Genomic DNA, 14,677 nt, shown 5'->3' on the forward strand with positions numbered 1-14,677 from the left:
GAGTGGCACCTTATTTCTTTAAGCACCCCTTTAATTTTTTCTATTTCAAAACTCCAGCAAATTTCTTGGAGAGGAAAGGTGTTTAGATCATTTCCTGTGCTGTTTAAAGTTATAAGTTGGAGGGTTTCACTTCATGTACTGTCATTATGTTTCTTTCTAATTAAAAGTTTTGTTTTTTTGAAGGGATCCCTCCTTTGGTGCTGCCTGACCAGTGAGTCCTTTAAATACGCTCCAGCAGTGGTCACACAGAACTGTCAAACTTAACTGGAGGAGGCAAGATGATGTCCTTGGATGCACCGCAGAAGAAAATTAGTAACCCGGTAACTCTCCTATCACGTCAACAACTTCTTCCTTGGGAAATGGGATTTTGCTGTTTTATGTCAACAGTTAGTACTTGTACCATTTTGCACAGTGAGGGGTGTTACTGAGAACTCTTTGTATTGCTCAGGCATTTGAGGGAGAATGTCACAGGTGACACTAGGAGCTGATGGTGTCTAGAAATTGTATTATAAGCAAGTGGACACTTAATGCCCAGGACTTCCAAAATAGGAATGAAGTTCTGTTGGCCTTGGAGTGTAGTCCTTTTTCATCCACAGCTTATGTGGATGTCTGGGATTTTTGCACAATGTGCTGGATCAAAGGTGAAAATATGATAAAATAGTGTTTTCACTCCTAATTCCCTATAAACACAGGGTAGTGCCTGGCAGCCCTTTGTCCCATCCCACTTGGTGGGTGATGGCAAGGTATCCTCTGGATATCTGCACAGTAACCCAGCACAATGCTTTGAGAGGTTCAATTAAACAATAATTTTATTTTAAAAAATGTAAAAATATAAAAATGTAGTGGAGTTACAAAAGATAAATGACTTGGCAAAGAAAACTTGTAACAATACCATCACCCACTGACAATGCTAAAACTTACAACCATGTGACAACTACTAACGATGTAACCATACCACAATTATCAGCAATATTAAAGACCTGCAACTACTTATAAAACTTGCAATCACTTATCAGTGCTAAAACGGGTAATTACTTATCGCAATGAGGCTTCCCACAAAACTTGCTGAACAAGCCCCAGAAGGAGCTGGAATAAAACTTGTAACACTGAAAAGGACACTCAAAAAGAGGGATGACTTTGTGGGGCAAGGTTTGCTCCTTGGTTGTGAGGGAGGTGACCTCATTAGCAAGGGAGTAAGGCCTTAAGTCCTTCTGGACATTCCACACTTTCTCTTATCAGCAAAGAGAGACAAACCTTTTGTTTACAAAGCCTTCAGCAGACAATCACTTGTCATCCCTTATTGGGGCCTTTGTCAGTTGCAGTCCTCTGTAACAAACCCCTTTCTCATTTTGTCCCTTACACCCTTGTGAAATGGGGTTTTTTTATGGTGCTTGTAACATCAGTCTAAACACTTGAACTTGGAATCTTTTTTGATAGTTGATGACTTACCTTACAAAAAATCCTGTTTTGTAGGGAAGACTTGAGCTAATATGATTCAGCAATTGCAGAGAGTGAATCTGGAAGAATGCTGTTTGCATAGCTTAGAGTCTGGAGACTTTCTCTGAAAAGCTCCAATATTCTCATGATCTGGGACAGTGGCCTGACACTGACATGTGGCTAAAGGGGTGGGCTGGAGCTGTAGTTTTCATTGTATCTTTAAAAGGTAGTTCCTTTGAGCCTGCAGGAAATGGTATTTTTAAGGTTCTGTGCTAGAACTCTTTAAAAATATTAAAGTCTGTAGAGTATCTATGTGGAGTGTACTGTAGCACAGATCTGCACAGGACTTCCTTATCTATTGCAGCTTTGCACTGATACCTGTGTCCTCAGTGAATCTGATTGTTCAGTCTCACTATACGTTCACTGCTTGCAAAGTGGATAGAGTTGGGGACCTACAGGAGAGATGGGGAGGGACTTTTTACAAGGGCGTGTAGTGATAGGATAAGGGGTGATGGTTTTAAACTGAAAGAGATTTAGATTAGATATTAGGAAGAAATTTTTCACTGTGAGGGTGGTGAGGCACTGGAACAGGTTGCCCAGGGAAGCTGTGGATGCCCCATCCCTGGAGGTGTTCAAGGCCAGGCTGGATGAGGCTTTGAGCAACCTGGGCTAGTGGAGGGTGTCCCTGCCCATGGCAGGGGGGGGGGACTAGATGTTCTTTAAGGTCCCTTCCAACCCAAACCATTCTATGATTATTACAGGTTTGAGTCAGAGATGTATTTCTTTACTACTGTACTGTTCTGAATCACCCAGAAAATCCGACTCTCCTCTTTATGCCCTTTATTCCACTGATCTGGCAAGAAATGTTGTCATGCCCCATCTGATGGGGCAGTTGGCCGCTGCCCAGCAAGCTGGATGAAAGCTGTGTTATCACAGTCCTTCCCTCTGTAAGACCATAATGGGTCCTCTTGTTTTGTGAAAACTGGCAGATACTAGAAAGAACTTGGTCTTTGAGACCTCTCAAACTCAGTTGACACCGACCAATTGGCTTCAGGGGTAAATTTTGGAGGTCTGGAAGAGGGCTGCGATGCTGGTAGATCATGTGATGTCACAAGCATTACTCTTAATAAATGAGGAAAAATTAGTAGGAGAATGTCTTGAGACATGAGAAAATTACAGGCACATTCTGTGATGACAAAACCTCATTCAGTCTGTAGTATTGCACCCAGCAAATGCTCTATTATGGCCTTGCAGAGTCCATGCCTGAGCTTTTGAAAAGTTGATGGACCAACCTTCTTTTCTCTTAAATAAATGCATCCTTTTTAATGTAAAGAAGTGTTTGTGCCATAGCTTCTCTTCCAGGGGTAAATAACCTTGATCCACTAGCATGGTTAAGTCCCAGCATCCCTGGCCTGTGTCTTTCTGTTCCTCTGGTTCATCTTTGGTGACTGAACCAGTAATTTATGACTACTGCATTACTCAGGGCTACTACACCTCAGGAGCAGTGTGTTAAAACTAAAATAATCAGGATATGTTTTTTCCTATTTATTGTTCTTTTTCTTTGAATAAAAGTGAGCCTCTTATGTACAGCTTGTATATTAAGGAACTGGTAAGCAAAGAGATTTTGGCCTATTTATTCTTTCACTTTTAACACTTAATTTCACATTTTGGTCCTCCTCTACTACACCAGCTTAAGCCAGTAAAACTATGTGAGACTTAAAACAACTTGACCATTTGTGAGCTTATGCTTGAGAAGCAAGTTCTTTTAGTCTGTTTTGCCTGATGTAGAAGATGACTGCAAAGCAGGGTTTGTGCGATGTGTGGGTAGCTGTCGAGGGGAAGTGGAGAGAGGGCAGAAAAGGATGTTTATCTACTGGCAGAAAGGGTCAACACTCCAGATTTAGACAATTTTTGCTGTCATTCCCCCTTCCCTCTTCACGAGTTCACAAGAATATGTGTCAGCAAGCACATCCCCTTTGCATATCTTCCTGTTTTGCATGATGATATATATATTTAAAAAATAAAAATCCCAACTTGTCCTTTTATGGTCCAATATTCCATTCAAGAGTAGTATTTTCAGTCTGTTAATTTTTTGTTGGTAAATTACTGGAACTCTTTTTTGCAATTGATGTTTCATTTCAAAGATCTCCTAAAATCTTATACACTGTTCTGCAGATCAGAGATTTTTGGGGAAGAAAACCCCAGAAAACAACTTTGTCAGAAATTTGTCTGTCGACTGGAGCAAATGCAACATATGCTACCGTTTGCTTTCTTTTTCAATCTAAAGCACATGTGATGAGATGCAAACTTTGCTTTCAGATCAGTCTCCTGTGAACTTCCACAGTTTTCTTTTAAGGTGCTTCCCTTCCCTCCCTGAAGTGCTGGGTGCTCCAACTGATGGTCAGGGTAGGGCTTCTGTCAGCATGTCTGAACCTTTGCCAGAGAACCCTGCTGGGGTGTTTGGGGATTTTATTTTAACTGATGTGTCCCCTCATATGGGTTAACAACTCCTACCATGTTGCCATTTCAGTTGAGCGTAATGTGCCTGTGCTACCTTGCAATTGATATGAAAGAAAAAATATGCAGGCTTTGAGCCAGACTGTCTGCATACCAGAGATACCATAAAGACCAGGACCCCTGAACAGGGCTATTTCAGTGCACCTTGCAGTTCTTAGCTCATGATGAGGTATTTTGCTGTGTTTGTTGTGTAGTTGTTACTAAGAAGACACTCGGCGACATCGTTTCTTCTTTTCCCATCACTGTTTTCCAAAATGGAGCAGGAACAGGCAAAAAGGCAACTGCTGTATTCTGGGGTCAGAAGGGTTGTGGAAGGTGCCTCCTGCTACCAGCAAAGGGCTGATAATAGCCCTTGGCAATGACCTAATTTGAAGTGAATCCTCTTTATACTCTATTAAACGTGAGGCAATAAAATATTACCACTCTTCATTTGAGAGCTGGGAATGGAAGCTGGAAATTTTAGTTTTAATTTTATCTGAGAAGCTTGGTTTTCATAGGTGAAAATCTGCTGGGTTTTTCCTTCCTGTTGTGCTGGGTATTTAGTGCTTTTCTACTGTTTCTTTTAAATGCAATGCTCATTGTGTTTCTTTTAATGTGCTACCACATAATTAAGTATTAGAATATTATTATTAAAACTGTTTTGTTTTTTTTTTTGCCTCCATCACAAAATATTATTTGAACCTTTTTTTTCTTCTTTTTTTTTTTTTTTCCCTCTTCTAGATCATTCCATATGTTGGGACGATACTTGGAGGCCTTGCTCCTGGAGAGCTGATTGTGATACATGGGACTGTTCCTGATGATGCAGACAGGTAGTGGCTATGGTGTCATTTTTTTCAATGTCACCATGTGAACAAGAATGTAATGGATAAAATGTTTCCAGAGGTCCTACTTATGATGGCATACAAAGGCTTGATCTAAATCCTTGTGATATTGTCAGTGAATACGGGGTTAAGTGGTTAATGAAAGCTTTGTGACAAGATGTGGAGGATGAACTGATTTTTTGCTTTCTGCTGATCTTCTTTTCTCTCGCTTTGGCAATTTTTCTTCCCTGTCCTAGTGTATGTCTGCTTGTCTAAAGAGGTTATCTGAGACTAACAACATTGATAACTGAATGTGTTGCCTGAAGGAGTTAACTTAAACTGGGATAAGGAAGTATGAACTAGTGCGTGTGCCCAGTATGGGCATTCTGTTCCCTGACTTTGTCAAAGGTTCCTTTAGTTATTCTACTGAAGGTGATGAGAGGGAAGGTGGTGAACACAGTAAGTGAGGAGCTTACATGATATGAATAAAGACCATTAAATAAATACTTAAATATTTTAATTAATTGCAGTAAATCATGGGAGAACCTTTCACAAATGTGTAGGAGTTGGGCAAATATATATATTTTTTTCCTTTTCCAACAACACTCTTTGTGTCTGCCTGTTCCGTGGCTCCACAGTAAAACACAAGTGTATTGAACTTTTAGGTGATTTCTTGACAGACTGAGCTGAATGTGGTTTGTCTTATTTTTATGGTTAGGTTCCAGGTGGATTTACAGTGTGGCAGCAGCATAAAGCCTCGAGCTGATGTGGCGTTTCATTTCAACCCCCGCTTCAAAAGGTCTGGCTGCGTTGTTTGCAACACACTGGAGAGGGAAAAATGGGGCTGGGAGGAGATCACTTATGAGATGCCCTTTCAAAAAGGGAAGCTATTTGAGATTGTCATCATGGTTTTAAAGGATAAATTTCAGGTGAGTCTGGGTCAGTTCTTTATCTGTAGCCAGTTGTCAGGCCAATAAAAGAGAGGTATCTTGTATACTTACAATAAGCAGCTGGAAGCCTTGGTTTCTCTATTACTTAGGTAATTACTTAGGTCTAACTACAGAAAAGTCTAGTAGCTTCTCTTTAAAGAGGTGCTCAGTAAATCAGACCTTTAGTTTAGTATTGCTTCCTTCTAAGTTGGATGAGTAGGCAAGTAAATTCCTGCCGTGGCTAATGGCTACTCCATCCTTCCCTTCTTATGTACAAAGGGCTGACTGTAGGATAAACCTGTTTTGTGATTTGTGTAGGACAGTCCTCTTGGAGGAAACATGTGAGATGTATTTGTCTTGCTCAGTCAGACTGCAATAATAGATTCTATTAGATTGGTAATACCACATTGGTAAATGATCGTAGAATCATAGAATGGTTAGGGTTGAAAAGGACCTTAAAGATCATAGAGTTCCAACCCCCTTGCCATGGGCAGGTGATAGAAACAAAAGGTGTGAAATGCAGGTTTAGTGTAGGTCAATAAAGCTCCATCATAGTGATGGAAAGAGAGACTGAATCATGGATGAGCTGAACTTAATTGCTCTGAAATTTCTAGGACACCCCATACTTTTGTACCAAACCAGTGTAAAACAGATACATGCATGCAATTTGATACATGGCTAATGTAATGTATGTTTAATACAATTTTTTCTATTTTGTTTCCTGTCTCGTTAGGTGACTGTAAACAAGAAGCACTTGTTGCTCTACAACCACAGAATTAGCCTTGAAAGAATAGATACACTTGGAATATATGGCAAAGTGCAGATCAAAACTATAGAATTTGTTTCCAATGTAAGTTATATAAGACAACTGATTTGTTAGATTCCTTTTGTCTGTCTTACTAAACTACAGAGTAGGATTTATGGTGAAAAGGAAGTAAAGAAAAAAAGCTACACAATAGCTAACGTCAGTAACATGATTTTTTTCCCCCCCCGCATTTCAACATGTGAGGATCTGTCTTCCTGTTTTAGTCTTGAGGTTAGGGACAAAAGGGTGACAAAGTTTACAGCTTACAAACTTAATAGGACAGATGGTATAAGAATTGATTTGATACTGGAATTGATTAGACTTTTTCAGATATTGCAGGAGCTCCAAAATGAACTGTCAGGATTCAGTGGTTCTAAGTGACAAGTTCAGCCATGGCTGTAGCTTGTTGCTTGGCTTCCAAATGCCAAGTTCAGCCACAGCTGGCACTGCTTGTGCACATAACCCTGTTTTTCCTGCTAAAATGACTGAACTGTTGAATGAAGTGTTAAGTTGGAGTGTATGCTTATTTCTGGGAGGTGAGAAGAGTTTGTGGCTTGACTTGCACTGGGACCAAACTGCAGTGAATTTAAAGTGAAGGCAGCGCTGTGCTTCCTCTCAGCTGCCAGTTCTGATAGAGAAAGTAAACCAACAGGGCTGAACAATGTTCTCCCCTGTGCAGAAGGAGAGATCCTTCTGCTGTGGAAGGGTGAGACTTTTAGAGCAGAAACAGAAGGTAAATTCTGGGGAGATACGGAAGATGAATGCCTTTTCTCTTTCTCCTGCCACTAAGGCAGCCTGCCTACTCCAGTGTAATATTCTGCATCTCTTCTGCCCCATCCTCACTAAATTGTGGTCTAAGCTTGCATCTCTTGCTGCTTAAAAGGCTAACTCAGGTCAGCAGACTAATAACTGTGTTGATAGAAGGTGGAGATTTGGGCCTGAAGGAAATGGGTTCTAAGCTTTAAAGGTATGTCTACTCACTGATGATTTGCAAAGCCTGTGTACAGACTTCTGTGGGCCCCGTCACTTGGCCTTGGGCATGTTGCCAGAATAATGTTACTTCAAAGCTGTCCGAGTCCTGCTCTTGGAGGACTGACTCTGAGAAGAGCTTGGGGGCAAGCAGGTGCTCTAGGTTGGTTCCTGTCCCAAGCACAAAACAAAACAGAGTTGCTTATTCTGTGATTGCTGATGCTTTATCCTTTGGGGAAGAAAGGAATGGAGAAGGGCAATTTTTTCATCTTTGTTTCTAATATACTCTTCTGATGAGGAAGATGGAAGCTTGTATTTAAATAAGGACACATTGAAATGAGGACACAATCTTCCAGAGCTAGGTTGGAACTGTATCTCTGTGCTCATGTGTCCTTCCCATGGGAAGTGACATGGATGCAAAGGGCTGTTTAGAATCCCAAGGCCCCCTGTGCGGACCTGCCCTGCTGGTATTCCTACCCAGCTCAGTGGGTACCCTCAGATGCTAAGGGGTTAACAGTGCTCTGACTGTTAAATAAAAGATTCAAACTGTAGTGAGGTGGTCTTTATAAATCTCTATGTGGCTTCAGCAATTGATCTTCAGGACTTTTCCTTGGTTTGTAAATGTTTGGCTCTCTTTGCTGTAGCCCTAGATTTCCACATTAGTAGTGCACCCTTCAAAGCAGCACAGATCCTTATATGGTTTTAACCAACTTTAAGTTGAAATTCTATGATGTTAGCAATGACATCTAAATATCTCTCTTTCTGCAGTCTTTACAAGGCTCTCACCCATCATCTCTAGGAGTAACAAAGATAAACACAGAAAATGTACGTATGCTTGTAAAAGGTTGAATGACTCTCCCTGTTGTCTGATGAGCTAGTTAATGTTGTTTGTGTTCTCTTGTAGGGGGAAATGCCAGATGGTTCACAATTTGTAAGTATCTTGTGTAAACTCGTGGCAAACTTGTGACGTTGACTTGTGAAGAGTAAAAAAAGTTGAAATAAAACCATCTCAGTTATTAATTAAAAAACACTCACAGAACAAGGGAATTGAGAATCTACTGGGAGATGATCATTAGCGAGGTTTTACAGAGAGTAATCCTCTTTTCTGCTGCTAGTAAGAGTGAGGCCACTTGCTAAATCATTTAGAAAACCCAAAAAAGATAAACACAGCATCCACAGCTGTAAACAGAAATAAAAAGTGAGGTCCCTGGAGTTTTAAAGTACCAAATAACATTAAACATTTTTTTTTTTCAAGTAAGCATACTTAGTTTTCTCTGCCTTAGGGAATAACCACAAAACAAAAGTATTCTGTGGTCTTATTATGCCAAATGGCCTTATAGTAATGTGCAAATCTCAGAACTTGTCTGTCTACACCATCCTCTTGCTGACAGATCCATGCTTACCCTGTATATGCTTCAGGTGGCTGGATGCAAGCATCGCACCTTAGGGTTGGAGCTCACACCCAGCTAGTATGGAGCATCTGTTTGAAAAAAGCTGTACAGGTGGATAGTATCCAGACTGGAGTAAGGACCACACTTAAACTGAAAAGAAATATATAAAAGTAGAATTTGTGGAGTAGGTGAAGTTGCAATGAGTGTCCTGATTTCAGTTGCCTCGTCACCTGTCAGTCTGTTTTCTTCAGTCTTCTTTTCAAAACCAAATAACGTGCAATATTGTCATTTCCAAGTGGTGGTGACTTCAACAAAAAACTAAAGGCGAAGTACTTCTCCATTCACTCCTTTTCCTTGATTGAAATAACTTCTAACACAATGAAAAAAAAAAAAGGCAAATAAAATACTTGCACTAACTATCATGAACTGGTGCCAGAAGGACAGAATACTCAGTGACCCTACTTGTAGTACTTAGGCAACCGTAGGACTGCACAACTAGCATGAGTCTTATCCTTTAAAACATAACTGAAGCTTTCAGAGAGGCAAGGTCAGGATGTCTGTATCTGAATAATTATGTGATAAAAATTTAAATTAATGTAGGGAGTTTTGTGCTTACTTTTTTTTTTTCCTTCTTCCTCTCCTTCTACCATTAGTGGTGGCAGAAGTAGTTGTGAATAATGTTTATTTTGAACACAAGGTCGTATTCTAAAGAAAAAAACCAACACATTGATATGTTCATCTCAGTGTTACTTTTCCACTATAGCATTAGTATCCCAGAACATGTTGGTGGGAATAACTTTAGCTATAAGTGCAGATTTGCAATTGTAAGCCAAATTTCTTCCTGTCATAGTAGAGCTCAGCTTGTATACTGGAAAAAAATAAGTAAGTCACAGTAAAATTTTTACTGGTGGTGTGCTTCCAGGGAGTTCCTTATGTTGGGAAACTTGATACTGCACTTCGTCCAGGGTGCACAGTTGCTGTTAAAGGTGAAGTGAATAAAAATGCAAAGAGGTAAGTGTTACTGATTTTTTTTTTTTTTTTTTTTTGCTATGTAACTGTGCTACTCTTGAGAACGAGTAGGCTTTTCCCCAGTATATCCTTACTCACTTGCAACTTTGCATCTGGAATAATCTGAAACTACAGTGCAGTTTTCTCAGGAGCCTGCAGGATACTGCTTTAGAGAGGACTTAAAAGAGCAGCTCCATTGTGAAAAGTAAAGGTAACACCTGAGTGTATCACCTCTGCATCATTCACAAGATTGTGTGTCTGTTCGTGTTGAAGGCATGTGAGCACACGTATCGTACAAAACCAGCTTTTATTCTAAAGAGATCCAAGAGTAAGGGAACTGGCAGAAACATGGAAAATCAGTGAGTTAGGTGAGTTGCTGCTGTGCTCCAATGCTGCATGTTACAATGTTTCTCTGAACGCTTCTCAGATGGCCTCCTCAGGGAATGTGCAAGTACGAAGGTGCCTAACTGGCAACAACTGAGTGGTGAAAGCTGGTAGAGGAGTATGAGCTATAATTTTGATAGCAAACTAGGGACAACAGGTTGCAAAGAAAACATTTTCCCTGCATGATTTAAAGAGGAGGGGAAAAAAAAGGGGAGTGCAACACAGTCAAAATGGAGCTGAGGAAATTTCTGTGCTTCAGGATGCCTTTTGCTTGAAGGGTGGTTTTGGCTCTGCAGAAACATGCCTAAAAATGAAGCAATTAGTGCAAATGATGGGAAGCATGCTTTTTACTCTGTGTGTGTGCATTGCGCTCGGAGCCTGTATCTGCTGTGCAGCTGAACAACACTCAGGTTCCAGTATTAATATGAACTCTGAGGTCTAGAAATCTCATTAGCAAAGTTTGAATGGACTTTAAATTGGACAGGATAATTCATAGATAGTAGCCTTTGTTTTCCTTCTTTTTGCTTGAGAAGTTTATTAGCACATTTCAAGCGCTGAATGTACCGCTTATAAGCGTGAAGAGGCTTTTGGGCATTAGGTAAAGCATTGCAGGTTGTCTGCTCTTTGCGTTTGTGCTTTTAAATGTGTAGACTTTTATAGAGTTTGTGAGTTACTTAATGTCTTTCACTCAGTTCACACAGTTTTAGATGCTCCTTTTTCTCAGTGAGAAAGGACTTCACAGCTTGGAAGTGTGAGCTTTGCTGTATTTCGTATCTTGACTAAGCAATCCTTGGCTTCTCAAAGGAAGGAAATAATCTGACAGCTAGTGCTAATTTGGGGGGAGGAATATTTCTTCTTCAAATGCATTGAGGTCTTTGCTACAGGTTGAAACATTTGAATTTGCATGACTCTTCCCTCTGATCCCTCTTCTCCAGAGCTCCCCTTTAGGAGCCCTGTGTTGCGGACATGTCTGAGGTTGCAGAGTGTTCTTTCAGCCTGGGCAGAGCTACGCTGCCTACAAAGGAACACTTGGTATGCTTGGTGTCCCACCAGTCTTAAATGTATGGAGAGAATTCTCAAACTTCTCCTTAGAGTCTAACCAGTTTGTTAGCAGAAAGAATATAATGTCTTTAGGTAAAACAAAGCCTCCCACTCTCCACGGCCCAAGTTAGGAGGAAGAGATGGTAGAGCAAGTAGCACCGTATGTTTCTGTGAGAACGCTGCTTCCTGGTGCTGTAGGGGAGCAGCACTTGGCTCAGTACCTCCTTGCTAAGACATGACCAGGAAGCTGTGAGTGATGGAGCAGATCTAGCAGGGTCCTGTCCTACATTTGTTGCCTCCAGCAAAGGTTTCTGTACAAAGGAGACACGTGCATGTTAACTGTCTGCCTGGTTCTTAAGGTGCCGTGGCTGCAGAACAGTTGTGGCTATTGGCCAAGGCCTTTGTAAATAGCATGGATTACTCTGCATCATGTTTATAAACCCTTCGTATAGCAAAGTTTTAAAAAATGTCTTCCAGCTTTGCGATAAATCTGAAATCAAGTGACTCAAAGGATATTGCATTGCATCTGAATCCCCGAGTGAAAAATAAGGTTTTTGTAAGAAACTCATACCTTCATGACAGCTGGGGAGAAGAAGAAAATGAAGTTGCCAACTTTCCTTTCAGTCCAGGGATGTACTTTGAGGTAAGATTAACTGAAACATAGCATCAAACTGGTAATTCTGCCACAGGGATTAGCAGTGGTGCTTAAATGTTATGTCATTAAAAACAGATTTAAATAAAACTGCCATTCCGGCATTTCACTGTCTTGAGAATATTTAGGATTAAATGGGTCCAGAGATTTGACTTGGTTTTATTGACAGTTTTCTTTTTAAAGAGTTGCAAGAATTCAGCCTGTGCTCAGAATGAATTCTGATTGAATTGAGTTGGTCTTGATGATCCTTATGAGTCCCTTCCAACTTGAGTTATTCTATGATTCTAAATGTTTCTTTTGCATGAAACATTCTTTGTAACAGAACCAGGGCTAGATCATCAGGTTGTTTTCCATGTCTTACCTGAGCTTAAAACTTAACTGTTTGTCTTCTTGCTTTTCAGCTGATCATTTTCTGCGATGCTCACCAGTTCAAAGTTGCTGTTAACGGTGTTCACACTCTGGAGTACAAGCATCGTTTTAAACAACTTGAAAAGATCAACATAGTGGAAATCATGGGTGATGTTCAATTGTTAGATGTGAGGAGCTGGTAGTTCTTTTCAATCAGTACTAAAAGAATTCAAACCCTTCTAATGACAGTGCCTCTTGTCGAGTACAAACAGGTGGTGACTCATGCTGAGCCTGCCTTTATCTATCTAGGCTTCTGTGTCTGCCTCTCAGTTAGGTGAGTACCAGTACTGTAACTGTGAGATTAAATCCTCCTCTAGTTTACAGTATCCTGGTAAGATAAATAAGTGTTTGCTCAGATAAATCTCCTGTATTACTGACCTAGCAATATGAAAATGCTGCATCGTACTGTATCTAACAATCACACTCAGTATGTTAAGTTAAACTACTGTTCAGCATTCCTTGGTAGCATATACTGAACATAGTGAAGTAGAAATGAGGCTGAAATAGGATCTGAAGGTATGGTATCCACCCCAAAAGGGAAATTGATAATTAATTTAAAATATAATTATGAAATATACTCTTCTGCTGCTTAGTTTATATTAGCAACTATAACCTTTTTTACTGAGGCTGGATTAAACAAACAGTTGACCCATCACTTCTAGCAAAAGGCAAGGAGGAATTTGATATTACTTCTTAGCCAACTGCTGTAGGAATACCTTCTCTGACATTCATGGTTGTGTCTCCTCCTGCTTATAAGTGGCTTAAATCAAACATACAGCAGCATTTCTAGCTTTTGGTTTTCCAAAGTGAAACAAATGAAAATCATATAGCTGGTTCCAATTGTGTCAACTTTTGAAAGTTTGTTTGATCTGAAATGGCTCCTAACTGAGTTGGGATTGCTCAGGGACTGAAGTAGATGTTTGTGTTTTTCATTTTTTAAAAATGTGTGAACCCAGGTACTCCAGGCAGGGTTTCAGCTGAAATGAGACCTGGATACTTATCAGTGGAATAGAGAAGGAATCCTTTTTCAATTGTGTGTTAAAAATGCTATCTGAAACAAGCTGTTCCTATTCAGTCAGTTTTCTGTACAAATGTCAGTCTTAATTTTTATACTCTTTTAAAAAATAAGTTGCTACTGGCTGTCAATACATGCCTGAGAGAAGTTCCCATTTATCTGCTGCTAAAAGAGTGAAACAATTTAAAGAATAAGATGTACCCTAAAAGACTGTTTAAGATAAATTACCAGATTTAATGTATAAAAAGCATAAATAAAAACATTCATGAACTCCGCTTTTTTCCAAGTGTAGCTAAGTAGCTATGAACCCTTTTTGGTCTATATTTTGTCTTTTTATGCCTGTTATCTGTATGTCCCAGATTGCATAGTGATCCTGACTGGAGGACCATTTCCCCGTGGATGAGTTAGCGATCCAGACCAGTAAACCTGAGTAGGCCTAGGGCTGAGCTGTGCTGGTGTGGCCTTCAGGACAGTGTTGTGCTGTACATATCCCTTGGCTGCAGGATGAGCGTAGCTGGCTGATTGTAACGGGAGCTGGTAGGCAGCTTCCGCTTGGTAATAGCAATTACACCACTTGTGTGTCCTTGCCTTTAGCTAAAAGTTCATTAGAAGTTCTCATGTGAAGATCCTTTTTGTTTGACAGTAGACATGGTTAATAGTTGTTTTCTTTTAAGAAAATCCTGTAAGAGCATGAATGACCATGGTGGGGTAACCTTTATGCAGATGGGACCTGCACAGTGTGCTGCACCCTGAACAGAGGCCCATTCCCAGCGCCTGATGGGGTGCAGGATTATTCTCTTTATAGTGTTAGTTCCAACCAGTTACAGAGTCTGAGTGCCTTTCTTACTAGTAGTGTAATGAACCAGCACCTCCTGGTGCAAAACAGGTGTTGAGTTTTTTGGTAAAATCATTAACATAACAAGCAATTTATTCTTGATCTTCAGGTGAATAAGAAGCTAATCCGTAGCAGTCTTCAAAGACTGAAAACAGCTTTAGCTCCTGTATGAATCCTAGTTTTTTGTAACTTCCTTTTCAGTATCTTCTGTGGGTTTACTTTTTATTTCCCTAAAAATTACAGAAAAGCAGATTCTCAGGATTGCGGTGCATGGGTCTGGTGAGTCCTATGCTTACATTCTGGCTCCACAGCCCCTCCACACGGACAGTCACTGCATACCCCAAGCACAGTGGAATGCAGTGACCCTGTCAGGTGACACGTTGTCACACTGTGCCCAGCTATCAGAATTTGCTTATAGCTTGCTGCAGTTTCCCACTGTTAAGAGCAGTTCAGGAAAAGTCAAATGAAAAGTCCTGAGACCATCCA

The 14,677-nt window shown here is 40.3% G+C and overlaps 1 protein-coding gene across 2 annotated transcripts; it reads left to right on the plus strand.

Annotated features, from left to right (window-relative positions):
• The first annotated feature begins 278 nt into the window (after positions 1 to 278).
• On the plus strand, positions 279 to 12,793 carry LGALS8 (lectin, galactoside-binding, soluble, 8). Of its 2 annotated transcripts, XM_010080113.1 has the most exons (9): positions 279 to 320; positions 4,675 to 4,763; positions 5,473 to 5,683; positions 6,417 to 6,533; positions 8,226 to 8,282; positions 8,362 to 8,388; positions 9,771 to 9,859; positions 11,759 to 11,924; positions 12,335 to 12,793. In XM_010080113.1, the coding sequence occupies exons 1-9, from the start codon at positions 279 to 281 to the stop codon at positions 12,482 to 12,484; spliced, it is 948 nt and encodes a 315-aa protein (XP_010078415.1). In that variant the 3' UTR covers positions 12,485 to 12,793. The 2 variants fall into 2 exon arrangements, with proteins under 2 accessions (XP_010078415.1, XP_010078416.1); XM_010080114.1 differs by lacking the exon at positions 8,226 to 8,282.
• The last annotated feature ends 1,884 nt before the right edge of the window (positions 12,794 to 14,677 follow it).

Source organism: Pterocles gutturalis, unplaced genomic scaffold (genome assembly GCF_000699245.1).
Source record: "Pterocles gutturalis isolate BGI_N339 unplaced genomic scaffold, ASM69924v1 scaffold594, whole genome shotgun sequence".
In the NCBI taxonomy this organism is placed as follows: Eukaryota; Metazoa; Chordata; class Aves; order Pterocliformes; family Pteroclidae; genus Pterocles; species Pterocles gutturalis.

Excerpts from the sequence above, each read along its gene's own strand:
- LGALS8 (XM_010080113.1), top strand. The coding sequence starts at position 279 with ATGATGTCCTTGGATGCACCGCAGAAGAAAATTAGTAACCCG. Across the intron at positions 321-4,674 it reads AGAAGAAAATTAGTAACCCG|ATCATTCCATATGTTGGGAC; the intron begins GTAACTCTCCTA and ends TCCCTCTTCTAG. Across the intron at positions 11,925-12,334 it reads GTCCAGGGATGTACTTTGAG|CTGATCATTTTCTGCGATGC; the intron begins GTAAGATTAACT and ends CTTGCTTTTCAG.